Below are 26,141 nucleotides of genomic sequence, written 5' to 3' on the forward strand. Positions count from 1 at the left end.
CCCACCTTTTTGTGATGAGATTCGCCTATGATTTCCGGGTGTTTCGTCTCATTCGGCCGATACACAACGATTTGGTAACTTCAAAGGGAACAGGGTAAATTGCGTTCAAATTACGTCAAAAATGTGCATATGAATATAAGTTGAATGCGGAACGAAAACCATATGTATGGAAAGTTCCACGTGCTACCCATCAGGGCGTTTAGGATTTCTAGTAATGAGACACAGCAAGGGGAAAGACAAGATGACAAGAAGATGGGTTCAGTAAACTGCTCATACTAGTTTCACTTTCTGTGGTCTAGATAAGTCCCCATTTGCCCTTGAAATATGCATTTTTTTCATGATTTCCTTTATAGTGTATCATTTGTCTCTCGGGATAGTGATGTTACACCAAGGTAACGTCATAACAATTTCATATCAACTCTCGGACAAGAGCTACGTGTAAATACACGAAAATGTGAATTATTCAGCATGCATTGTGTCAGAAAGAAACATTGATTTTCTGTCGCGTATTCTAGTGCCCGCTTTTTACTGTTCACTTGTTTGGTCTGTTTAGCTCTTAGTAGACACAGAAATGTAGAGGCGTCCTGTGCGAATGCGAACGATATCATATTATGGACAATAGGAAGTAGTAGTAGTGGTTGCGTTCCTGAATTAGTTGTTCCTGTCAGAAGAAAAATCGCCAAAAAAAGATTGTCTGTGGATAGCCCCTTTGAGAGATTGATTCTCCAAAGAAACGGAAAAAAACTTCAATGGACCAGCCTAAGGCCTTTTTGTGGGACAGAGGTGGAACGATAGCATTTTCAGTAATGCGGTGAATACTTTACCGCAGAACTGCCTCAGTTAGGCATTTATTGGATTAGCTTCACTGCATTCGCCGTGACACCAGGTTATTTTATTCCCACTCGAGTAGCTGACGAGCTGTGCTTGAAATGTCTCCGCACAAGACATCTTAAGCAATGCTTGTAGCCGTTTTACATTGGAGCTCAAACACAAAGGCATGAATTATCTCATGCTGTCGTGTGTGAATGTAGCCTGAATTAGGTTCATAGAGCTTACCTAGCCTCTAGATCCCTCGCACGACGAAGTGATAGTCTCTGGTACTCCACCGAGTTACAGGAAACATAATTAAACTTTAGTGGAAATAACGTGATGGTGGGTCGTAGCAAGCACATGCCACTGGTAAGCTGTGGTTGTACCTTTAAAAACTTATAGCAGTTCATGTGATTAGTGTGAAGAAATTGAGCTGGTTTGGATGATGGAGGGTATAAAAGAGAAACGAGTTCGTCCACGTTCAAAGTTGAAGGAAACTAAGGGTAACGATATGATGAATGACGATATTACGCTCTAATTCTGGTTGAACTGCCTGCATCTAGCGAACCGCCGATACTGTACACAAGGGCTTCTGTAGAGAGAATACACATGGAATCGAGTGAAAGCATCTATCACTCGATAATGATTTTGATGACAGTTATGAGGGGCCGCTTGTCACCTAGATCAACAAAGCTGTCTGGGTCATTTTCCATTCATTATTCCACTTTTAATAGCATTGTCTTAACTATTGGCATGATTTTAAAAAAAAACGTCGGAGTGCGAACATTCGCCAATGTACAACAGCACCGTGTTCTTTCCAGTTCTCGCATAAGGTGGGCAAGGTAACAAACAGTCTTGGTGAGTTCACCAGAATGCGCTGCAGCTATCCGTTAACCAAGCAGTGAAGCTACCTGCAATAATCCCACCTACAATCGATCGTTTCATATTGTCAGGCAAGGTCTTGCTTGCACTACGCAGCTCGGCTCAGTTCAAACCGGCTACAAACGGGCCTCAAACCGATTCGGACGCCAGGTATCAGTCACACAATAGCTTTGGGATCACCTCACCAAATATCTTGATTTTAAGTTTGCCAAATTCAGCCAGGGCACCCATGACTCGTTGCAGTGACAATATATTGTAAGACCAAACGTATACGCTCCTTCCCCAGACAGAAACGTTTGATTGGGTACACTCATTGCTACAGGGGTGAAAACCTAGGCAGTTAGTGAAACAGTCATGGTTAGACGAAGTCCATACTATGATCTTGCCCGCCAATCTTAAGTCCGTTTACTGACACTAAAGACACAGAAAACCGATGGTGCATTGGAATGGGAGGTTTTCGATTTCAAAATTCTCATCCAGTAGGCCTATTTATATAACCGACATTGTACCACAGTTACACAATTCTGATATCATAACAACCTACCTGAATTGTTTGGAAATAACTTCAAGCAAAGAATCCAAATTCACATGTTCAAGGCAGCTCTAATTTTGTTGCAGTCAAGCGATCACAGAATTGAAAGACCGTACCTTGGCTGTTTTGATTGAGTCCAGTGCATAAGCAGCATTTGTCTTGACTCTACGCGAACAGCAGGATTCACACAATTTATCCACGTATTCTGCGCTGGCAGAAAATCCACACAGCTACAGTAAAGAGATTTTTAGATATAATTAACTCCCATGGTAAGGAATTTTGCGGGAATTTTCAATTAAGTTGCCCAAAGATGCTGGAAAAAGGTGTGATCCTCAAGAATTCACTGAATACATGTGTTACGGTTTTGAGGAATGGGCAATAAGGGTTATCCGATGACCTATCCCATGACAACTACAGCAGTCCAAACTGTTCAAGCTTTCCTCAAGCTAGCAGTCAAATCGCTGCAAACAGACATGCTACTATAGCCTTCGACACCTGAATTGGATGACTAGTGAGATGCGCCTCATGGGTAGAACTTCTGCCGTTGGCTATCCGAAGGTCATTCAGACCGACCACTCCAGGTCCTGTGCATATTTTCATTGATAAAATCTATGACTTGGTAACATGAGTGGTGTTTCCAAATCCGGTCCTGCAAATCTCACTAGTCACCATCACCAGACTATGCAGGACTGTCGGCTCGCTTAACAATGAACCTACGGGACGTCCCACGAATCTGGGCTCAGCGATTAGTGTTGATGGGCGGACAAATAAATACAGTTTTCACCGTCGGTAATACGGGTAGACAACTTTGGCTCCAACATCATCGGCTTGTTTGCATTTCATTCTCTTCGGCTGCAAAATCTTTAGTCGACTTTCCTTAACTTCTACAGTTCATAGAATTCACCAGTTTGTTCGAGGTTCATTTGGACGCCATGGCTCCACTTTGGTCGATGCGCTGAATGAAGGTAAGAAACTCAACTTGATAAATCTGCCGTAGTTGATGAACCGAAGTGGTTTTTCATTTCGAATCTGAAAAGAAAACGTATGATCTCAACACAATCCTTCAGGTTCATGGTGCATACAATGTCCGATTAGCGCGAGGCAGGCAGCAGGAACGCATGAGAACATGTTTGCTTACTTCTCTTAGTCATGGAAAGGCTTGGTATAACTGGGACACAACAAATAGTCACTAGACAACCCGTATCTACTGGTCACGCTAGCTGGAAGGAAAAAAACTCTACAATTCGTGTACCAAAGTACCTGACCGGAAAATAAACAGCCTCGTGTACAATGCGAGAAGCCTGAGATGATGTGGGTTGAATTTGTGCCGAAACCCGCTTCGTATAAACCTTGGTATCCAGATATAAGCTGGGTAGAAGCGGGTCTATGTTGTCCGGAAACCAAAGCAGGACAGGCATCACGTTTTCAAGTCCTTACCCTGCAATAGTTGAGAATAATGCAGATTAGCGAACCATCATCTTAAGCATTCCTTTGTGTTATGTAGTGCTTATTGCCACTGGGAGCTTCAAATTTCTAACCCGCCCTGAGGAGACGCTTTAACACTGATTTCTGCACTTTCACTACGTCGATAATCCGCAACAATTTCCTCTAAGCTACCGGCCGGACCACATTGGTTATCGACTTGATCCAGTAAGCTGCCGTAATGTCACTACGACGGGTTGCTGACACAGCCACGTTGTACTTGCTGACCCAATGTCGGACAACAACGGTCCAAGTAGGACTGTATCGCAAGAGCTTTCTCCTTTGTCAAGGCCATCAATTCCGGCCACGACAGCAACCGCATCGTTTTGCGACACCTGCGGGTTACCAGCTGTCCAACCGACAAGCATCCTAAACACGTGTGGCGCAGATAATTTTCGCTATCATTCGGCCAAGTCCCAACAGGCCTTGCCACAATGGGCAGACGCTGGAACTTCCTGTATTCCAAGGAGGAAGTTGTGAACATTGAGTACTACCAAACTAGTCACTACACCTACCCGCATTCACTCCTCAATTAGCCTGCTGTAGCACCCGTCTAATCCGCATCCATATCCATGAAGTGCACGAAAGACGTACGATGTAGATAACAACCATGTACAAATACGTCATAGTCACATACAACCATCACCGATTGCGCTGGAACTTTACGATCACTCCGGTGCTGGAAACTTTATCGTACATGCAACCCTTAGGCTAGAAAAGATCTTTATGCACGGCATGCGATTCGGAATTTACAACTAAAGAGCGTGCTCTTGGAGAAAACGCTTTGCACAACACCTGCAGTGCTGGTGTTTTCTCACCATGTGCACTCTCCCACTGTCACAGACCAAACACAGTGTCAGTATCTTGTCCACCCAACGGAGACAACAACAGCTGCCGATGCCTATGCCATAGTTACTAACTTCATCAGAGTATTGCTGCAGTTGTCCTGACAGGCCACTGCGTCCTGAGCAAGCCTCGAATACATTGGTGCTTCAAGCATACAAGCCCTCGTAACCAACATTGGCTGTAGACTATCGATCACCCAGCCCACTTTGATACAAGTGGTGGTAAAAAATTTCTCTTATCAGCTGGCTCTAACACGGAAAAAATTTTAGTGTCGATATTTTTCCCATTCCAGTATGTGTCATTGAGATTACTATCATATAATTCAGTGGAAAAGCGTCAGTAATTCATCAAATTTTGTCGAAATATTATAGTTCTGTCTAATTTTACGCAAGACTGTCAGTTGGCTTACAGACTGACCCAACTCCAGTTATAATGTTGCGAAAAGTTCTGAAATTCCCTGCCCATCGGGTAACTTGAAGCACTCTACATGGAATTCTCAATTTGGGTACCCTTGTTGTTTGTCGGGGCACTTTTGAGGATAAGCAAATCCCCAGTATTCGATATAGAAATTCAATATAAATGTCGCGTTCTGGCACAGTGTCTACTCATCAGTTTGGCGGAACTCAGGATTTGAATAACTTGTACTGCAACACCTTATGCATTGACGCCACAGCCGAAACAGATAGAACAGTAAAGCAAACTAGACGTTTTCCACTGATCTGCGTACCAATTTGGTTTGGATGGGAGAGTCACCTGGACCCCAGCTGAATGCCGTTCATGGTGTTCTTTAACGATAAATTCAGCCGGGTTCCAAGTGAGTTTCTTGTCAAAACTAAATTGGTATGTAGACAAGTATATGATTCGAATTTCCTTCACTTTGGGTTTTTAACAGACCTTAAGGACCATGGAAACTCGGGGACTGCGCCGACCTGACGAGCCTCAATAAGTGAAAAACCCGTCGTGGGCTGCTGGGTACGGTTTCGCCACGTGCTTCATACCTCGTAATGCATCTGTTCTCGTCTGGTCAGTTCAGAGTCAGTGAAAACTCCGTGATAGCACTAATAGCCTTATGAGTAGTGCATTGCGCCTGCACATACTGAATGATATTATGCTACGTGTAGTGCTCGAATTTCCCCTTGTCTGCTAGCCAGATTAAACCGGAAACTTTCGGAGATTTCAGCATATATGGGTTAAAATATGAGGACTTCGTTTTGCAACTTGAGGTAAAGAACAGAAAATTGTGGTGACACGACTTTTGGGCGTACTCAACGAAGCTGGAATCTATTTTGGTGGCCGTTGGGGTGTATTTATACTTCTTTGTCCATGGTTGCTAAAATGGCAACACTGTCACGTCATCGCCTTACTGACAACGAGCAACTCACACGATTAGGGTGTGGTGTGTCCAAGTTCGTCATCTCAGTCGAAGGATCGAGGATTCGTAGCAAACAACTTCATTCACAAAAGACGAAGGCCGATTTGTGACAGAGAAAAATTTCTATATATGTAACCCCTTTTAAGAGGAGGGTATTGTGAGGTGCGTGATGTACGAGGACTTGGGAGAGTCTGGCAGTAAACTGTGATGACCGAAACGGAAAAGCGCCCCCATATTTGAAGCCGTCCTCAGAGTCGTACAGTTTCGCCACATCCTTGTAATGCATCTACTCTGGTCTAGTCAGTTCACAGTCACCGAATACTCCGTGGTAGCACCATATGTCTGTTGACGCTCGCGTGATGCTCAACAGAGTACAATTTGAGGAGGGTGAATATACGAAAAGCAATTTCTATAAATCAGATTGCAAGGTTGTTGGAAGATTTCATTGCGTCCGAGAATAATGCAGTGATACCAGCTGATCCATTGGTTCTAAAACAGAGAAGCCATATCATATTGCTAGTCACTACGTTATTACAATTCCGTAGAAGATTGATGAACCTCCCTAATACTCGCTTTTCAGGCCTCCTGTCACTTGGCGGAATGGAAGCTCTATTTGTTTGTCTAGTCTAAAAGGCTGTCAAATTTGAAATCGAACGATAAGTTCTGACTATGGTTGTGTCATCAAGGATTCAATGCTTTGCACTACTCATAAGGTTGCTGAAAATTCGTCGACAGTCCACGACCGGTTTCACCCTTCTTGGGGCTCATCAGCTAGGCGCAGTCCCCAAGTTTCCGTCAACCTTATGTTCTATTTGGAACCAAACTGCACGAAATTAGCGAAATACACTCACAAACGTGAGATTCAGCTGGGTTCAAGGTGAGTCTCTCGCAAAACCAAATTAGTCTGTAAATGAGTCTACTTCACTGATTTAAGGTTTTGTTTTCAAATCCAAGCCAATTTCGTGTGCATACGAGTAATTTGTTTGTAGGCTTCGTCTTACCCTCTTCTATGGGACTTAAAGAACCAAACTGGATACTTACCGAATGTACTTTCTGAAGGATGAATGCATTTGGTCACATATTGGACGAAAAGTAACAGTCGTGTTTGTTTAGTGGTCAGAGAAGTGAGCAATTCTGTTGTCATCCAGTAAATGCCAAGATACTTCACTTTGTCCACTCCAAAGGCGTACGTCTATACAGTTTCATTTGTGCTCCTAAGTAGATTCCAGTGGCGAAGACTATTGAACATTTTATGGAAAAGAAAGGTAACTTGGCTTCCACACCTAACCTCAGTTACTATGAGAAATCTTATCTGGGTATGCGAGAAGCAGGTGGTATCAATATGTGACTAGCTTTCTGGTTCATGCACGGATTGTAACGAAAGGCCTGATTTGTGCACAGGCTTCACATGGGCAACTCGTTGGATGTCATGCCAGGTGCTCATGAAGGAGTCTAGCAATCAAGTCTTCTCATAATGATATGCCATCCAACCAACCAACGCTACTGCATGTACCTACAACTTTTGCGAACTCAGTGTTCCCCATTACTCACTGAAAACCTCCCCGCCTCTCTGAACTGATTGAAAGTAATCCACTCTAGCAGCAAATGAACTTGTTGAGCCTCAAATAGCCGTATTACAACGATATTCCGTAGTTAAGCTTATTTGCCATAGATGGATATGAGCAACCTCACAATCACTGTGGACGTAAACGTCCGAAAGCAGTGTATTGTGTTCCATGCCGACCGGCACAAAACTGGCTTGTACAAAGTGTGACAACCACAGATCGATCTCATATACTAATAATGAAGAATAGGTGGGTTCAACAAGATTATCCAACTTTCGCTCTGTAACTACAGCTCCGTACAAAGTGCAAGTTAAAAGTCTCAATACTCTGAAGGAAAATTCACTGTGTAAAAGAGACTAGAAGAACTGACACTTAATTGCGACAGATAACGTGTTATCCTGTGTTAGGAGGGTGATCGGTTTTTTTAAAATATTTATCATCCGTTTTATTCGAAAATTATTTCAGAAATTGGAAAATAGGATAGAATGGAGAACGCCGGATGCATCGACAGCTGATAATGTTATAGGGGTGATTGATGGTCACCTCGAGTCTCCCTCTGGATTTGGGGACCTTCATAACGAGGCCAATTGGACAGGTTACTGTAGTACTGGCTGAGGTGTACAAAAGTTCAGTCATCTGGAAAGAGGTAGGGTAGCTCAGATTTTAATCAATCGAAAAGTGATTGGTGAAAATCGGTCACTGCGGGGATAAAGGTTTTAATACTAGAACGATTACGCAGTCTTTTTTTACCACTGGCCGCAATTTTAGGAACCATAAACTAAGCAACTCTTTGTTTTACGTCCATAAAATTTCGCTGTTATCTAACATAGTCTGGTGGTGAACGGACAACTCAAGTAGATAACCAGATAACCAGTTATCTGTAACACCCTTTCGGCGCCTAGCTGCCATGCCACGCGAAGGAAGCACGAGGGCTTGGATACTGCCAGGTTGCCAAGCCCAGACAGGGGAAGTCAAGAGGCGGAGGTCGGGCTCGAACCACAGACCTTCCATTCAGTAAATTCGCGCTCTTACCACTTGAACCATCTCAAGTAGAGGTATCGCTTCACTCGCTAAGGTGCAACCAGACAAACCACAACACTCCAAAATTTACGAGCAAAACATGAAAAGCAAAATTAAGGAATTTTAGTCCTGGGGTTTTAAATTTACAGTTAGGTTTATTGAGCAGATTAGATTTCAGTGATTCTTCAGCGCTTGGTTTCCAGCTGACTCGATCGACGCCCATCTGATGAGCTCCAAACAGACCGAAACTGGTGGTGGGCTGTGCACGAATGTTGAGCAATCGTTTCATACTGCACAAATCGAAGAAAAAAACTCTACTGAAGAGCTCCACAACAGAATCACGAGGCAGCCTGCGTGCTGCAAAAGATGCGGAAGAATATTGATATACTACTGACTAATGGAAACTCAATGGGTTCTCCAGTTCCAGCAATATTTTTGTGCATGTGACCTCGAAATGAGTCCTTTTACTTCGAGTGTTTCCATGATAACCTGAGAACATGTCAAGTAATTCAGTGTGCACTAGCCATCGGTATACGGATACAAGCTGATGAAGTATTATAGTCCCTATGGGGGTGCTGGGAAAATCGTGGCCAAGAGACAAGAGAGCAGTGTTTTAACAAAGTACGTAAAATTTTGATGAGTATCGTAAAAGAACATTGACTTTTTATTGAGACATTATACAAAGCCAAGTGGATGGCATATCTCAGAATTTGGGTTGTAAATTCAGTAAAAACAACGAAGTCCATACGTCCCATGCTTTTCAATTTACAATTGGCTACTTTCGCACATAGGCACAAGGAAACCCCTTCAGATAATTAGTAGGAATAATCACAAATAATTGAACGCTATTTATAACAGTGACTCGACGGCTTGCATCTATCTGTTACTTTTGAATTGTCTTTTCGCCATCCTACATAACACCCCATACTTCCATTGTGTGTTTACGGATCACTAACCCCCAATTCTGTCTAAGTTCACTATCGAACCACGAAGGCTTTCATCATCAACAGTTGTTTTTCGGAAAACATCAGGACCAAAATGTTCTTTTCCAGCCAGAATCTGATAGATGTGTTCTACCAAGGACGTCTCCGATGTACCAGTAAATGGAAAAGTGAAAGTCTATTTCAGTGATTTGTAAGACAGTGTCCAAGATACATTTCTCTACAGACAGCTGCCGACTTTCTCATACGAGGTCGCATACTGAAGTCTTTGGTACATGCCATCCTCAGTTCCTCCCATAAAATAGTGCACGAGTCCGCAAGATTCGTCTTATCCCATGGTTTCAGTCCCTGTATGCACCGTGAAACGCACCTAATATGTCAGCGACAGACAGCTGTCAGCTCAGTTACTGTGTACATTGTAGGCTTACTCACTTGTCCACCACATGCATTTTTACCGCAATATGTAGGTCACAGAAACAGTGAATCCTAACCAAATCCCACAACCATGCGACCCGTATTCTAACGATCGTTCAAACTGGAGTTCCAGATGAAAAATCAAAAAGCGACATGCATTTTCGAACATCGACTGGACCCAAATGGTTTATCCTGGGAAAAGTGAGAATTCGCTATATGGTAGAAAATCGTAATATAATCAAACAGTACAAAGACAGATCACTAGGTGTCGGTAAGGCGAAGCATCACAAGGATGATTTGAGGCTCTCGAGAATCCTTATCATCTGACTCACACAAAAAGAGCTTCTAATCGTTTCTATATTAATGAAGATGAGGAACACCGCATTTTTTCCAACTAGGCCATGAAGCTGGAGGTAAAAAGACATTCTAAGTGTTTGACAGATACGAATCCAGCAAGCTGGTAATTTGACCTTCGGCTTTTTCAAGGATCACCACTGATTCACAGGGTTCATAGCAAGCGAGGGAATTTGGTGAACTCCAAATACTTGAGAAAAACCAAGACAACTGGCCACTGTGCCACAGTGCTCATTTAGTTGAACATCTGTTCATCAGCAAACTGATAGCAAAAACGTCCTAGTTTCAAACAAGCAAAAGTACGAACCATCTATACAAGATGGATTATGTTCGTTTTCAGAATAAAACCTCTGAACAAAGTTTGCGCACTTTATGGAACATTAAATCCAAAACTGTGTATCATAGGCTGTATAACACGGCCCTCTTTGGTACACTACCAAACCATTTTATGTGGAACGTTGGTGCTTTCTGCCGGAATACTTGAGCTCTAGTCGTCCTCGGTCAAAAGGTCAGAAAATCAAACCGTTCAGAGCTTCTCTTTGCGCCTGTGTCTGCTATCTCAGCGCAAAAGTAATATATCCCTTCGAATTCATTCATAAAGTATGTTTCAAGGGTACATTTCAGTGTAAATGTAAGCTCAGCATTCATCATCTGTCTCGTCTAGATGGGAAAGAACAAGCGATGGCGTGTTAAACCACATATGACCTACGGTTCAGTAATCCAGGGGAAATCAGCAGTCATCCTACTCAGTTAAGGATTAAAGAATAAAAAGCAACTTCCCGTCAAACACACTCTTTACTCCTGACCAAAATAAGCTAGATGCATCGGGCACACTAGGACGCACACATCCCCAAACTCGTTTGTATTTCGATGGACTTGGTTTGAAAACCATCCTGACTTCGAAGTCTGCAGTGTTCATCTACTAATTATTCACGGCTTTTGATCATATACTTCGGTTTCACTGATTGCACAACGCACCCGAACTTGGATTCCCCTGTGAAAGTGCCCAATTAGAGCAATCTTGGTCAATTCAAGTGGATGAAGGTTACTTTCAACCTTACCGCTCCGCGTGTATCCTCCCTCAGGTGTTGAGTTAACCCATGGCGACTAGCTGAAAAACCGTCTACTTCCTAGATCACTGAACCCTAGTGCGTGCCTCATGGGTTGAGTATGAAACCGTAGAGAAGTCGGCATGGGAGACGGAAGATGTTTGTGATCGGCCAAAACCACTCAATTACAGAACTAGAGATTCTAAACAAGACGAAATCATCCGAGGTTATGGATTTACGCGTGGAAATCTAATCAGCCCTGACGTTCCTGTTGACAGCACTTAGTCCATCAGGTAAAGCGTTACAGGCTATGTCCCAGTTTGTGTTCACATTGCAGCTTAAATTATGGTTATCGGTGCTTTAGTTGTTTTATATAACTCTTCATGTTCCGAAAAATGAGGAACGTAATCGTAGCAATGAACTGAAAAGCTTAATAGTTTACTTGCATGAACGGGGATATTTAGTACGTTTCAGCTGAGAGAACAAAAAACAGGACGAGGTGAAAAAAGAACGTCTGCTCTAGTCGTGCAGCATAAAGACAAAAGGCAACGAATGACAGTAGCGCTCACCTGATCCACGATAGCATTCAAGAGACATTTGCCATCCCTTGGCATCAGCTTTCTCCATAGGCCCAATTTGGTCAGCTCTCGCTCGAAGTCCATTTCGACCAAGTGAGGCGACAGCACTGTCAGCCTACATGGCGATGGTCACAGTCGTGGGTGGCCTTACTCACGTGGTTTCCTGCTCTCAGTCTGGAAGCGTTCCATGTGCATCTGGGGCGGCAACACATTGGTGACTTGATTGTCGTGACCAGTTCGCCTTCGGCTGACTTTGCACTTTCTCAATGAAGGCCTGAGCATTACGGCGATGGAGACTGACAGGTTTTATTTAGGCCTCTCGGTTTTTGAGTTCAGTTCGGAGCTGTTTTGACGTCAATACACATAGGAGCGCAGCGCTTTCGGGCATGCGTAACTTCGATAGCAGCGACTAAGCCAGCAACCACTCTGGAGCGCACCTATCCCACGACCAAATTATGACCCGGCCGATTTCGCTCACAGGACCAACACACAAACCCACTTACTACTCGATCTCAAGTGTTGCTTCCAATTCAACTACAGCTGCGGCGACAAATGCATAAACAGGATAGAACGGTCACCAACTCAACGAAACAAAGGTCTGTTCAATCACGTGGAAAATACTTGAAACCGATTGGGTAGTCATCGTTTTCGAAAAAGTTTGGTGACAGTCGGTTGTCACCAAACTTTTTCGAAAACGTAACAAAGGTCTGTTTGGGAATTGGTGAAACACTGCGTTGCAACAGTCGCTATCGTGTCCTGTTCGAACGCCTGACACATGACGGAGACCTAACCCTTGTAACTTATTTACGATTCTGTTGAGTGACAATATCTGTTGTGATGATGATATGTAAATCGACAGATCGAAGGCAGCGCAATTCATTGACTCAGAACATTTGAACAACTTGGTACTAAACTCCAACACCCCTACTTCTCTTTTGGATACGTTTTGGTGTTTTTTAAGTGTGGTTACCAAGTGGTAGTATCCGCTGGTGTAACCAAACGGGGATTTGTACTGAAGAGGAGCAGCGATTGTTTTCAGACTTGTTGACCAAGTTCTTTGTAGAGGTTGCATTGTCTTTAAGGCTTCCGTTATCGAAACCCCACTGCACTCAGTTATCTTTTGCCATGTATTAGTAATGCGACAGACATCGGTTCTAAATTTTCGTCCCTTGTGAGAACACCGCAAGCAAAATCCAAAGCCTACTTACGGGTAAGCAGCAATCCGTCGCTGCATTCACCACGTGTAACAAAACACTCCTTTCTTTCTCCATCACTCTTCAAGTTTTTGTTGATTTGCTGTTTGAAACTTCTTTGCCAGCCTATCAAACCTCGGGGATAGAAATTTTCCCGGGGCTTTTGCTCACAGACGTTGGGTACGCGGAAGATTTTGCTCTTCTTGGTCCCAATCACCTAAAGCTGCAAATAATTTTAAATAACCCGAATAATTTTGTCGTTCGATTTGGTATTCGCTTCACACCTGGAGAGTGCTGCTACAAGATTGGGTGGGATCAAGCCAAGCATCATTTTTAAATAACCCGAATAATTTTGTCGTTCGATTTGGTATTCGCTTCACACCTGGAGAGTGCTGCTACAAGATTGGGTGGGATCAAGCTCAAGCATCATGCGTGCAAAACAGTCAACTTGGTAGATAATATGCTTGCTTCGGGCATTGAGAAGGGTCTACAAATTTGGCAAAATACCCATTTTGTTGTTTGCCACCCCCGATATATCAGAAATGACGGTATTATTGTGAGGGGTGGATTTTGTGATCATGCGTAGCGTCAAATTTGATAAGTATGTCATTTGCAAGCACAATTATGTCCTTTAATAAACGTTCTAATGATTATCAACTTCCTTTAGACCGAAAAATTTCCGGTTTCTACCCAGCATGTGGGAATAACGCAACTGGCAGTGTTGTGGAACGTAGGTAGCTCGGGTGCGCTGCTTCGTTGTTGGTCTGTTCGCCGAGCTTGGCAGTTGGATTGCAAACGTTTCATCACCAATCGAGGTGACATCGTCAGTGCAGGGTTGAGTGACTGACGATGTTACCTCGATTGGTAATGAAACGCCTGCAATCCAACTGCCAAGCTCGGCGAACAGATCAACAACCAAGTAACACGCATTATCGACTACTAATTTTATAAAGAAACTCGACCAATCTGTTTTTCGTTAAAAGTGTACTTTTGGCCAACAATTTTATTTGGAAAAATGTACAATCAAATTTAGTGTACAGGTACGGTGTCCAGCTAAATTTAATCTCTTAGTGGTACACTTTAGTAACCTCATGTGGTTCCCCAATCCCGGCTCGTAATTTTGACTTCCGGTTCCTGAGAAGTTAAATTGTCTCAAAAAGTGAAGCGCGCATGCATGAGGAAGAAGGTACCACGCTTGTTTCGACTTTGTGACGTCACACTCTTCTGCTCGCATTTTGCCTCTGGAAGGCTTCTGATTGATTGATTGATTGATTGATTGATTGATTGATTGATTGATTGATTGATTGATTGATTTCATATCTGCGTAATGTCAAGTATCCTGTGAGGTCTACGTGCCAGTAGCTTGTCTGCCACAGCGACCACATTGTTTTCTCCTCAGGTTGATGCGACCAACTTTATTTCGAACAAAACTTTGTTGCGATTCATCAGTTTGATTAACCTAGTGACATGACAATACCTGAGCGACTTTGCGCTACCATTTCAAATGTTCCGCTAATATATAAAATGGATTACACAGTTACTCGTTTCTGAGCACCCTTTTCCGTGTACTTTCCGCAAGAACTGACTTGCCGGTCGAACACTGCAACAGTTAAACAGATTCGAACAGTTTCACCTACTCACAACGGTATCTCAAACATGTTTCTTTGATTTACTGTGGAGTGATGGGAGTTACGCATTGTATTTAGCCTAGGAATTGTTTGGCTGCAAAACCAGTGTTTTTGAACAGTTGGATTTGAGCGCAGTTAGTATCGATCCACTATCGCTAGTGGACTTGAAAGTAAGGGTCCTGTAATAACTCCGAATCTTCTACCAAGCGCAGTCATGTAGAGGTAATTGGGTTAGTGAATTCCGACCGGATGTAATAGAAACCACCCATATTCGAAGTAATAGTCGGCAGTTAGTGCCACACTTGTCAGTCCTCAGGGAATCTCACCACGGTGATTTGCTGGGAACGCATTAAGTACCGATCTTCCGTAGAGTACAAGGAGTCAGACGGTAAATGTCACACCCAAAATATGACGATCCAGCTTCTGGACATTTAGCTGAAAAAAATAACTAATAATCTTCAACACCGTAGACAATCGAATTGTAAATTACCGTGAAGTGCATCACTTTTTTCAATGCAATGAATGACCACACATAAACGGTCTTTACTGAAGCACCGGCTGAATCCCGTCGATTTACAAACTATCTGTCAACCGAACCAGAAATCACTTTCACTGTGACGCCACTCACCAACGTAAAGCTGATTGCGTATCTTTTTTGCAGTGACATCAAACGACGGTTGTGAAATGACGCTTTACTGACCTACGTCAACCATTATCTTAGACTTAATGGCAGGTATGGTCCAACGACCGAGTGTAAATCGACAGTTTCATTAATCACGCACAGATCGACTGATTAGATTTTTCAATAGTATACGCAGTTATCTACATACATCACTGTTACTGGGCCACATTTTAGGAGTGCAACGACGATTGTGGTTTATATGTCTCTTTGTCCGTCCGTCGAGTGATATTTGTCTCGTTCGTCAGAGTGCGTTACAACCTGAATTGAATCAGATCACATAGTGCTCAAAACTTTTCGACTGACCTCTACAGCAGCTATTTTCTAACCGAAACCCTCTTTCCGAAAGACTACTACCATCATTTATCCACTTGATTTCGTTGCTACTTACCGATATTCTTATATAGGTCTGATTTCTCGTGAAACGCGTGTGTGATTTACACCAGTTGCAGGAATATAGATAACCAGACAGAACTGAAGTATTTGCAGACGAAAACATGTGTAGTGGTCTGATCGTTGCGTGGCAACTTTGTTTAGCTTGAAGCCTGAAACATCAGACCTGTCCCAGACGATGAGGAATGTCTGCATACAAACCACGAAGACTTTCATCAGTTCAGGACACGATTTAGCGAGACACTATAAGGCATGGTTTCTGAAACAGGTTCAACAAAGCCATTAGAGTACACACGAGACTATTTTGTGGTTTCTAAATTCATCAGTAAACTCTTCCATTTGCTGGTCGTAAGGTGTGACTGAATGAATAGCGGAAACCCTGGATTGCGCGGACGAGGGGACTAACAAGGCAACAAAGTATTCCACCATCTGCCCCAATCCACCCCAGTACACGTCCAGGTTGTTTACAGTCAAAATGGACAACCCAGTAATCAGTGAACTGAGTGTTCACTGCTACTGATTTCCACAGTGATTTGTTTCGAAGTGTGAGTAAAGTCAGCTGATGAAGTTCCGAATGAAATGTTGTCACACTGCTACTGCCTACCTCAAGTGATGTATATCTTAGATACTCCAAGGGATTGTTTGTCTTTCACAAAAAAACCTGGAGACGGCTCCCTTCGGTAAGAGGTATAGGTATAACTTGTAAGCTATTGTAAGCTTTGGTGCCCAGTTACGGAACAAAGGGAATAAAAACCAAGAAACAACGGAAGATGGGTCGCGAATGAACCAATGGGTGATTCGTCCAACTTGCACTATTCACTCATTTTGCGGAATATTGAGGATGCATTGATTTATTGTCGGTGGCTGTGCTTGAGGTTTTTTGTATATCTGCGTCGTCAGTGTTCTGGTTTTGTCCCAGACGTTTTTGGGGTCCAAGCTGCAAGTAAGCAGTTTCCCGAAGTACAAGGCAACGGCGAATCTCATGAAGAGCAAGCACTGTCCAGAATACCTTGAAAAACCTGACTTTCTGTGTGTGAAGTAGCAGGTGATCAGTAACTTGTATAACTAAACGGTGCTCCTAGAATTGTGTGAATAAAGGTCATCGTGACCAATTTGCATAAATACTGCCTTCAGTGCCATTGCTTCACATAGTTTGTACACAGATTGTTTCTGTTACATTAATTCGATTTTTTAGTAAAACTCTGGAAATTCCGTGAGATGTTGAAAAAAGATTTCAAGTTCATCGCCATATAAAAACAAAAGATCCGTTAAATTTGTTCATTATTCCTTATGTATGAGGTTATGTTGACAAACTACAGATTAGAGACTACCGATTCTTTGAAGATCCCAAGTATACTTCTGATGCCTAGTTTTATAACCCCAAGTTGCTCCAATAATTTTCTATGAAGAACGAAATCTAGCTCACTTTATTCTCGTCTGAGTAGCTGCCCTCTTGTCCAGGCGCAATAATCCTGGCGAGTCTACACCCATGCGGGAAACAATGAAACCGAGTTCCGGTCTTATTACACCTTATTAGCAATGCATATCCTTGGTTGTGCCGGGGTTTGAACTCCGGACCCTGACATGCAAACCGAGTTCCGGTCTTATTACACCTTATTAGCAATGCATATCCTTGGTTGTGCCGGGGTTTGAACTCCGGACACCTGACATGCGGGTTGAACGTTTTACTACTATCCCACCAGCGCACTCTAGAAGCACCTGAATTGTCACATGTGAACAGGCAAACGTGCCAAGCGGCTCGAACGATGACCCATTTTCTGTCCTGGCTGTGTCGATACACCGACTGGCCTGTGAGGGCTCCTCTCCCTTGTTAGGTGTAGGATTTTATGTGACTCTGGAGGCTTCGGCCATTGTTCCATGACTAACGCCTCTAAATATGGGATGCTTCATATCACTGACTCATGGGAATCTTCTGAGCTGATCCTACTTTCTCTAGAGTATGAGTTAAAGTGACACCATGTTTCAAATTTCGCAATGACTCCTATGGATCCTAGCTGTCAACCGGCTGTTGTTTTCTTAATTTGGCATGTTCATAGAATCCCCACTTCTTTCCTTATTTCCCCTCATGGAAAGACTTATTTGTCTACATTGAGCGATCCTATGTGCTAGCCAAAAATACAGGACATTCAAGAAATTTGCTTCAGAGAACAATTCTGACATTTTTTCTTGCCAGCACAACTGATGCGATACGAACACATTCACCGTGAAGTCGAAATACTTTTGTGGGTGGATGGCACATTAGAGTTCAACTAATTCAGTCCGCTGAATCAGACCAAACGGGTTGAGGTCCGTCAACTCAAAACAAGCAGACGTGAAATAATATCGTCAGTATGCTGCAACGTTCAATTTTATTCAACCATTTGTCCACTTCCACAAACGTCACGGTTTTGCGTCACCTTCGAACTGGGCAAGGTAAGTAAGGTAGATCCTGTCAAATTTCATCCGTTGCTCAATGGAAGGCGGTTTAAAAGAGAATTTATTGACACCGCGAATCAAAGTGATGATCCACTAATAACTTGCTCACCTGCGTCGGAATGACGTCCGCATCACCGGGGAATCAATGCAATTACGATCTGAGCACTAAACGTAAACGCTGGTTTGCCCAGGTAGGTAAAATGCCTCCGAGGTTCACGGATGACATGAATAACTAATAACTTAACTGAAGGTAGCGAACATGCTGTCACTGTTGAGTGAAGTATGCACACAGTCCTGCTCTGTTGACAGGAGGTTATTGGAATGATGTGCTGTTTTAACCAGTGATTAAGGAACATTAGAAACGTCCCACTCTCATGTATGATGCGGTAGTGTTGACGAAACAAGCACCATTTTTCGAAAGCTAATCAGTATAGGGTAAAGTGGAAACAAATTGAGGAACACTACGGACAATACATTGGTTTATAGGTGTCAGTCAGCGATGAATTCCCATGCATCTTTATATTGATCGGGTAATAATTTTCAATTGTCCTGTGTTATTTCGGCTTTGTTCTGGGTCAATCCAAGCGACTGTTTCTCATGGGTCGCCTCTCACATTTAAACTGTTCTGTCCGAGGTTGATATTTCATCGTATTACCAGCTAGATGGTCGTGATAACTTATCCAATTCGCCTATCACTTTCCTAAATGTAAACTTAGGAACCGGCTATGCCGTGCAAATGTCACAGCAGGTTTGCCAAAAAGGACGTTGTTACTGAAACCTGTCTGGCTTTCCAGGGGCGTAAAAACATCTCAACTTCCAAATAAGTAAGTATCCTACCATGTTCACCGCCAATAGGCCGACAGATCGTTCAGAAAAAAGAGTTGAAATTAGGACAAATATAGACAAGCTAAAGCGCTGAGGTCTACAAAACCCACTTGGAAACATAGACAAGTGACGTCCGAAAACTAGGTTAGCCAAGTTTTAACACAACACCCCTACGGTTATGCGATCCTGTGAAATCAACTGTTCGCGTTTCAGATAGGCATGGTAGTTGTCACTGTCCTCTTTAATCTTGAGCGGAATCGTTTTAAACAAAAACACTCGAGTTCACACACACGCATATCAATTCCGTCCGGCGTTCCACACAAACGCAACACATGACCGCTCAAAAACCGCAGGCGTTACAGGCCATCGACACCGACAATGTTGAAAACGGGGTCGAGATTATGTGTTGGCATGCTTACAATGCATCGTATTCTGCCGCTGGTTTGGTGAGTGTCACTCACCGAAAACTGGGCCACTGAGTGCGGTGCTTGGGTGTTGTTGAGGTGTCTGGTGTTGGCCTAATGTCATCCGAATTGCTAGGATCGTTAGTGGATGTTGACCCAGATTTGGACAAGACAAAGTTGTTTTGGGCGCTTATTATGTTGACCATTGTGTTTATGCTGATTTACAGTTCACATGTACAGTGGCATATGATATGCGTGGGGCACCACGTGCAAACGGATGAGCAGGAATCGCAGTGGTGTTTTCGATAGTCATACGGGAGTATTTATCGCTAGAACGATGGAAACATTACCGTTGAATTTGTCGACGATTAAAATTTCTAAACCAAATGTGTTTTTCGTACATCTTGATTCCATGTTCCCTGTGTTATGACCTCTGATGGAGATAGTCGCGTTAAGAAGCGAAAAATATTTGAACAGACTACACAGTATGAGTATCGTACACAGCCACAAGGGTGTACGTGCAACGAAAACGTAACAAGGTTTTCTAAACAGGTCTGCCCTCGATTGATAAAAGAGAATGTACCGGGTATGTATTCATTCCTCTAGCGATTCAAGAAGCGGACACTTTGTCATGACAAAAGTAAGATGCGAGGAATGGTGTTTGATAACAATGGAACTTTTGATCTCACCCTTCGCCTTATGTGCAATGGTGCGACTTATGGCTTATGCAGTGAGTCCCTGCTGAAAACCAACCGACTANCTTATGCAGTGAGTCCCTGCTGAACACCAGCGCATCATGACACCACTACTAACCGAAGATGCCCCCTGGTGTGGTGACGAAAAGTTTACAATCCAAGTGTCAAGTTCAGCAAGCAAGTCAACCGTCGACTCCACAACCTGAGCAACCAACTTTATCCTCCATATTTCACCGCCTTCCTGTGTGAGTTCAACGCATAGTGAAAACGACACCGTTTGGTAGCTGCCTATCACATGTAGTCCACATGCATCTCCATGAAAACCCCCTTCAATGTGGTCACCATTACCTCATGAAAATACGCAGCAGCTGCTCTCAAAAACACAATTTTTGTGGTATTCTGCGCTTACGAATTGTAGGTGTATATTAAATGTCACCCTACTTTCTCTGCTTTAACAAAAGAGCAGAATTCTTACAACTCATACGAAGTTTTATGAATCCTTTGTTCACCGCCCATTTCAACAAAAACCAAATGAGACCTTCCAGAATGTTCTAGTTCTAAAACCAGCCTCTAATTTCTACCTACAGATGAGCACATTTTTCAACGCAGTTTTCTGCCTTGACGTGTAATCGCACTGCCAATCGGGATCATGAGAACGTCCCCGGAAGAGGCGACCACACCCTACACTATAGATCCAACATTCTACTCACCGTTTGCTGGTGTGCGGACCTTGATACCACACTGTGCCGATCAGTGACAGACTTGCATACTTGTTGACGTCACTAATGCGGATAATTGAGGTTTGTTGTATGATTCTGCTCACCTTTGTGTGAATAGTGCCGTACACTTTCGGACCCAATTCTCCTCTATGCTATTCGGGATCGTCAAACCTACGCATCACTCAAAGTTCGGTATCGTGAACCCCAATAGTGTGTCTGGTGAATCTTTTGCGCTAGCGAAAAGATTTAGAAAACACGTTCACTTGTTTCGTCGCATTCTGCTGTAAAATAGCCTTTGGGTCGACATCATCATCATCATCAACAGCATAGCACTAGTGTTCACTGCCGTCCAACCATGGGTTGACAGGTGAGATTGCTATTATTCTAACTATAGATAGACCCAAATTCTCATTGTTGTGATATTAAAGATCTGCAAAATCGGCTTGTTAAGGTTTCGCTACTCCGACCTACCTTTCCGTAAATCGGACTGGTGTGCAGGTTAAGGATGATAGCTTCAAGATGATGCACGAATTTGGTAGCCTTTCTGCGACTTGCATATTGTGAGTATTAGACCTGCAGGGCTTATTGTAATACGTTTAACTACTGCAGTTTTTTTTGCACCGAATTTCTTCTGTTCACATTGACATTTCTTCTGAATAATTTCACTGACGGTGTAGATTATTAAAATGTCAAGATCTTCAAAATTGCATCCAATCTCAGTTCTTTGACCGACTCATTTTAGTCTGTATCACCGGGCACAATCATCCCATCGTTTTATTTTGCTCAATGTAACGCTCTCTTTTGGAACATACACTAGGGAACTGGACTGCGCTTCCAGGTAGTGTCACATCTTTTGTTATTTTTCCACTGATTTCGTAGCTCAGAGACATTCTTGTACTTTGGATGGCATGGAACCGATTTCATAGTGCATACTTTTGGGTACAACATGGGCATCGGAGTATAAGCAATATCGAACCGTTTCCTTAGATTTCGTCCGGTAAAATCCACACAGTTTCGGGATTTTATAATCCCCTCCTCAGTTAATCGTATGGAAGTTGATTTTAGATCGGGGTTTCGGTCATTCATCTCCAGGGGCAGGATCGGGGAAATTGGTTGTAAATCAGGTTGTTTTAAATTTTAATAACTAATGTTGGTCTGATCGCTTCTTTGGATTCTGAGGATGATGTACACATTTTACAAATGAAGTTGGTCGAGAACCCGAACAATTTTTGTAGATACCACAATAGCGCGATAAGACGCAATCTTGCGGTCTACGCGCAAATACTGACTCCTTCAGACACACTTTAAAAACCCTAGGTCGATAGTCTTCCATCTATGATCTCCTTGTTCCCGTTGATTAAATATTTAGGTGAAATTGAGGGTGTAATTAGCTGCATAACGTTAGCCTGCTAGATGGGGTCATGCCCGCTGTTTCAGACGGCAGCCGAACTAACCAATGTTTTTATATTTGTGCCATCACTACGCTTCGTTTTTTCCAAGATGAATGATTAATCCTGTCACCATCGGCTATCCTGATGGCTTAGTATTGGCGAGAAAACACAAAAGAACCTGCGTCGGAACGTGTGACAGGAGCTTATGCATGCGTCAGGAAGTCTGGTCGATGGTCGAGTCTTTCAGGGCCTGACACAGCTAAAGTTTAATCCAGCGTCTTCTGATTTGCGCAAAATTCACCTTGTTCTCAATATCATTCGAAGAGTCTAAGGGAAATGTCATGCTTGACAAGATTAGTTTTGACATTCAGTTTCCATTTAGACGTGAACTTAGTACGGATCGCGCACTCGAGGCCATTGGATCTGTTCTGGAACGATCAACTGATACCAAATTTCTTGTCCTGGAGGGTGCCAGTGGTCGTTATTTAATAAACAAGTTTGGATCTAATTGCACTCAAAAACCACAAGACTATTGTGACTCTCACTGCGAACCAAAATAACGAAATCGCTCAACCTTTGTTTCATCGGTTTGCGTTGAATTCGCTTCTTTTATTTGAGTGGTAGTGAGCAAATGAGATAGCTATGTTAGCTTATTTTACAGTAGTCAGACTGTTTTTACTTTGTGTTCTCATGTGTGGGCTGAGTATTCAGCATTTTTGCAGACTGATGAACGGTGCATATTTTCTAAACAGGTGGAAGGTATCATTTTCTCAATGGTTGGTAGCAACACGATTTATAATCTCTCTCGCGAGGTTCAAGAGACTAGCAGTTTTGCTTACATCTGACAGAACGCATAGTTTTGTGCTGTACAGGTAGGTGTTTGTATAGAGAGCGAGCTGAACCACCTCCTCGTGGTACCAACGGGGTAGCCCGGAAGTCAGTCTGGGTGAGCTAAGAGTTCAGCAACTCCAAACAGGACTAACTGCCCTGTTTGGTTTCAATGTGCTAGCTACTTTCGACAATGTACTCTACGAAGCATCTGGCGCTTCCGCACCAGTTCTAACCAGTACACAGGAGAGATTTGTGGGGCTGACGTGTGAGGAATGTGGAATATGCTGGAAATCGAAAGCTCACCATCGAGTTCACGATAATGAAAGTGTTGGTACGAACATGGTTGCGCAATTGGCCTGCGCTGCTTGTTCCCACCATTCTCCGAAGAAGATTGGCCTCAAGTCAACATCGCCGGCACGCACACCCCACTCAGCACAATGCAGATAAACTTGGCCGAGTGAAGTAAGCCGGTACCCACTGGTCCCGACAAGAATCTAGATGGCTCTTGCTCCTGGCTAACAATTGATATCCATCTTGTGACACGCGAACATCTTGTGGCGCGTAAACCGCATTGTTCGCGAGTCGACCGGCTAATAGCATCAAAACCAGGTTACGGATGCTTAACTGGCAAGCACAATAGGGTGAATCATCATCTGGTGGACCTGACCAAACTATCGGTCAGACGACGACCTACTCATCAGAAGCCGATGGCTACAGCGTCTGGTTTAAACAAACCGTAGATTGCGCCTTGGAATTCCATGCTGACAGTTCGCTTGCTAGTGTTGACCTTTTGGCATTTGCAGCCTGGCATCATGACACCGGAGTAAATCCTGTCGCTTCTGGACCTCCACGCCTCCAGGACATTTCCACACACCTGGAAAACTGTAGCCCAATGCTGTCGTCAGTTAGCTCATCAGATCCTGGTCAACCGAAAGCAGATCCGCCGAGCCAACTACGCCATCATCCAGACCGTATACCACCAAAGACGGAAAGATGCAGCGTCTGTTGTGCCCGATGGGTCATGGAAGGATCTACACAAGGGTAAGTGCGGCCTACCTCTGCACGTTGAGCAGTACTGGAAACAGATGCTCTCAGCTCCAAAACACGTAGATAGCCGGCCAAGTCGCATAGTAGTACCGTCCGACTGGAGCTTGATCGAGCCAATTACGGGAGAGGAAGTCGACCGTACGATCCGCCTAATGGGCAACTTAACCCCAGGCCTGGATGCTCACGCCCGGGATGCTCCGCCGGTTCAATGCTAAACTGCTTGCTGGGTAATTCGACTTACTCTTATTATCTCGGGGTTGTGCCCCACATCTACGTCGTGCCCGTATTACCCTAGTTTTGAAGGTCCCAATTCCGACTTCACCGGATCAACTGAGACCGATCTCCGTGACATCCATTCTTGTCCGGTGCTTTCATAAGGTGCTCGCTGATCTCTCGGGTCGTAGATTGCAACTGTCCTCACTTCAGTTTGCATTTCTGCATCGAGACGACTGTCTGGAAGCTACATCGCTGTTACATGTCATGCTTCGTCACTCTTCAGCGACTGCTTCTTACCTCAGCTTGGCGTTTGTTGATATCTCGAAACCGTTTGATTTGGCTTCGCATAACACAATCGTCAGATCTACCGAGACGTTTGGGACACAGTACCTCCGGTTCGATCCGTTGCACAGTCGTATGAGAATGTTTTAGCAGTTTTCCCCAGTTCCAAGGCTTACTGCCACAGAGGTGTGAGGCGAGGAGGTCCACTCTTCCCATTATTGTTCATCATGGCAATGGATAAGGTTCTTGGATTATCGATGGCGCAACTGGGATACTAGTTCCATGACACCTTCGTAGATGACTTTGTCTCCGATGACGACTGGGTCGTGTGTGCAGAATGTCAGGCCCACCTTAAAGAGAAGCTTGAAGCTGTTGCGGTCGAGTTGGGAAGAGCTGGTATAAAGATAAACGCTCGAAAGACGAAAGTGATGGTGAGTTGTGGGGACATGAAACATCAGGCGACAGCAGTCGCACTCAAACCATTTTGTTTCGCCGAGGAACTCATCACTCCCCTGGATCAGACAGACACCGTAACATAGTTGGACATTCTCTTTACTTCCAACGGAAAAGGGGTCTTCAACCACCTAAAGCACCTGCTCAAACTGCTCGATAAGGGGACGCGTGCCCCGGTGAACAACCGGAGGGTTTAGAGCATTTTTGCAGCCGTGTTGTATCACGCATGACCTCGGATGTGCTAGGCATATTCAAGTTGCAAAAGAACTCGCAAAACTTTTCCGTCGACTGGGAGTTGACAGCACCTACTTCGACGCCCTTCATCAAACCTGATCTAATCGCTGTTCGGGAGCGCCGATCAACTGTAATGGACGCCAGCATAGTCTCAGATGGGCGCGCAGTGACTGTGTGGAATGAGAAGAAGCGGAAGTATGGTGCTGATGAATGTTCGCTTGCCATAATCTCAGTCCTGCATGCAGTCGGTTGTGATGCCGACGTTTTGGTCTGCCAACCGATGACCATCTCTTATCGAGGGATCTGCTTTCCTCAATCCGGCAAGGCTCTTATTGGACTGGGACTTCCTAAGGTCACAGTCAGTGACTTGTGTTTACCTGCTATTGTGGGCTCTCTCCGTACTTACGACACTTTTATGCGTGGCACATGGCACTGAGTGCACATTTTTGCCATTTAATCTCACACCAGACCCAATATGATGAACACTGTGCCTGATGTGCGAGTCTTGACTGTGCTTACCGCACCTTGAAGAGCATTCAGCATTGTTTGTCCTTTCATCAGTTATTGGTCTTCACACGCGTGTTTTCATACCCAAAATTCTTACATACGTTGGGAATCATTGCATCTGACTGAAATTGTTGGTGACATGACTTCGAATGAGAGGTTTCTCTCTTTTATCTTATATTCTCCTGTTACCCTATAGAATTCGTCGATTGCATTCGCTTTTTATTTCTGTGATCATGCTCTTCAAAAATAAATGACAGCAGACCGCATAGTGGTTTACTGTACATGTGGGTTTTCGTATAGAGAGTATGTGATCCATATAGCGGGGGTGTTGGAATCTTTCCAATTGGGTGGAGATGCACGAGG

General features: G+C 43.7%; 2 protein-coding genes across 2 annotated transcripts; one reads left to right on the forward strand and one right to left on the reverse strand.

The window, feature by feature from the left end:
• Positions 1-2,310: 2,310 nt before the first annotated feature.
• T265_02658 (hypothetical protein) lies at positions 2,311-11,929 on the reverse strand (the record flags this gene model as incomplete). The annotated part of the gene is made up of 2 exons (XM_009166960.1): positions 2,311-2,454; positions 11,837-11,929. 2 exons carry the CDS (start codon positions 11,927-11,929, stop codon positions 2,311-2,313), a joined length of 237 nt encoding a protein of 78 aa, XP_009165224.1.
• Positions 11,930-17,359: 5,430 nt separating this feature from the next.
• T265_13061 (hypothetical protein) lies at positions 17,360-20,874 on the forward strand (the record flags this gene model as incomplete). Its single annotated transcript, XM_009167013.1, has 2 exons — positions 17,360-17,549; positions 20,708-20,874. Coding segments are annotated over 2 exons (354 nt in total), but the record flags the coding sequence as incomplete, so codon positions are not given.
• Positions 20,875-26,141: the final 5,267 nt, after the last annotated feature.

This window comes from Opisthorchis viverrini (genome assembly GCF_000715545.1).
Source record: "Opisthorchis viverrini unplaced genomic scaffold opera_v5_34, whole genome shotgun sequence".
Lineage (NCBI taxonomy): Eukaryota > Metazoa > Platyhelminthes > Trematoda > Opisthorchiida > Opisthorchiidae > Opisthorchis > Opisthorchis viverrini.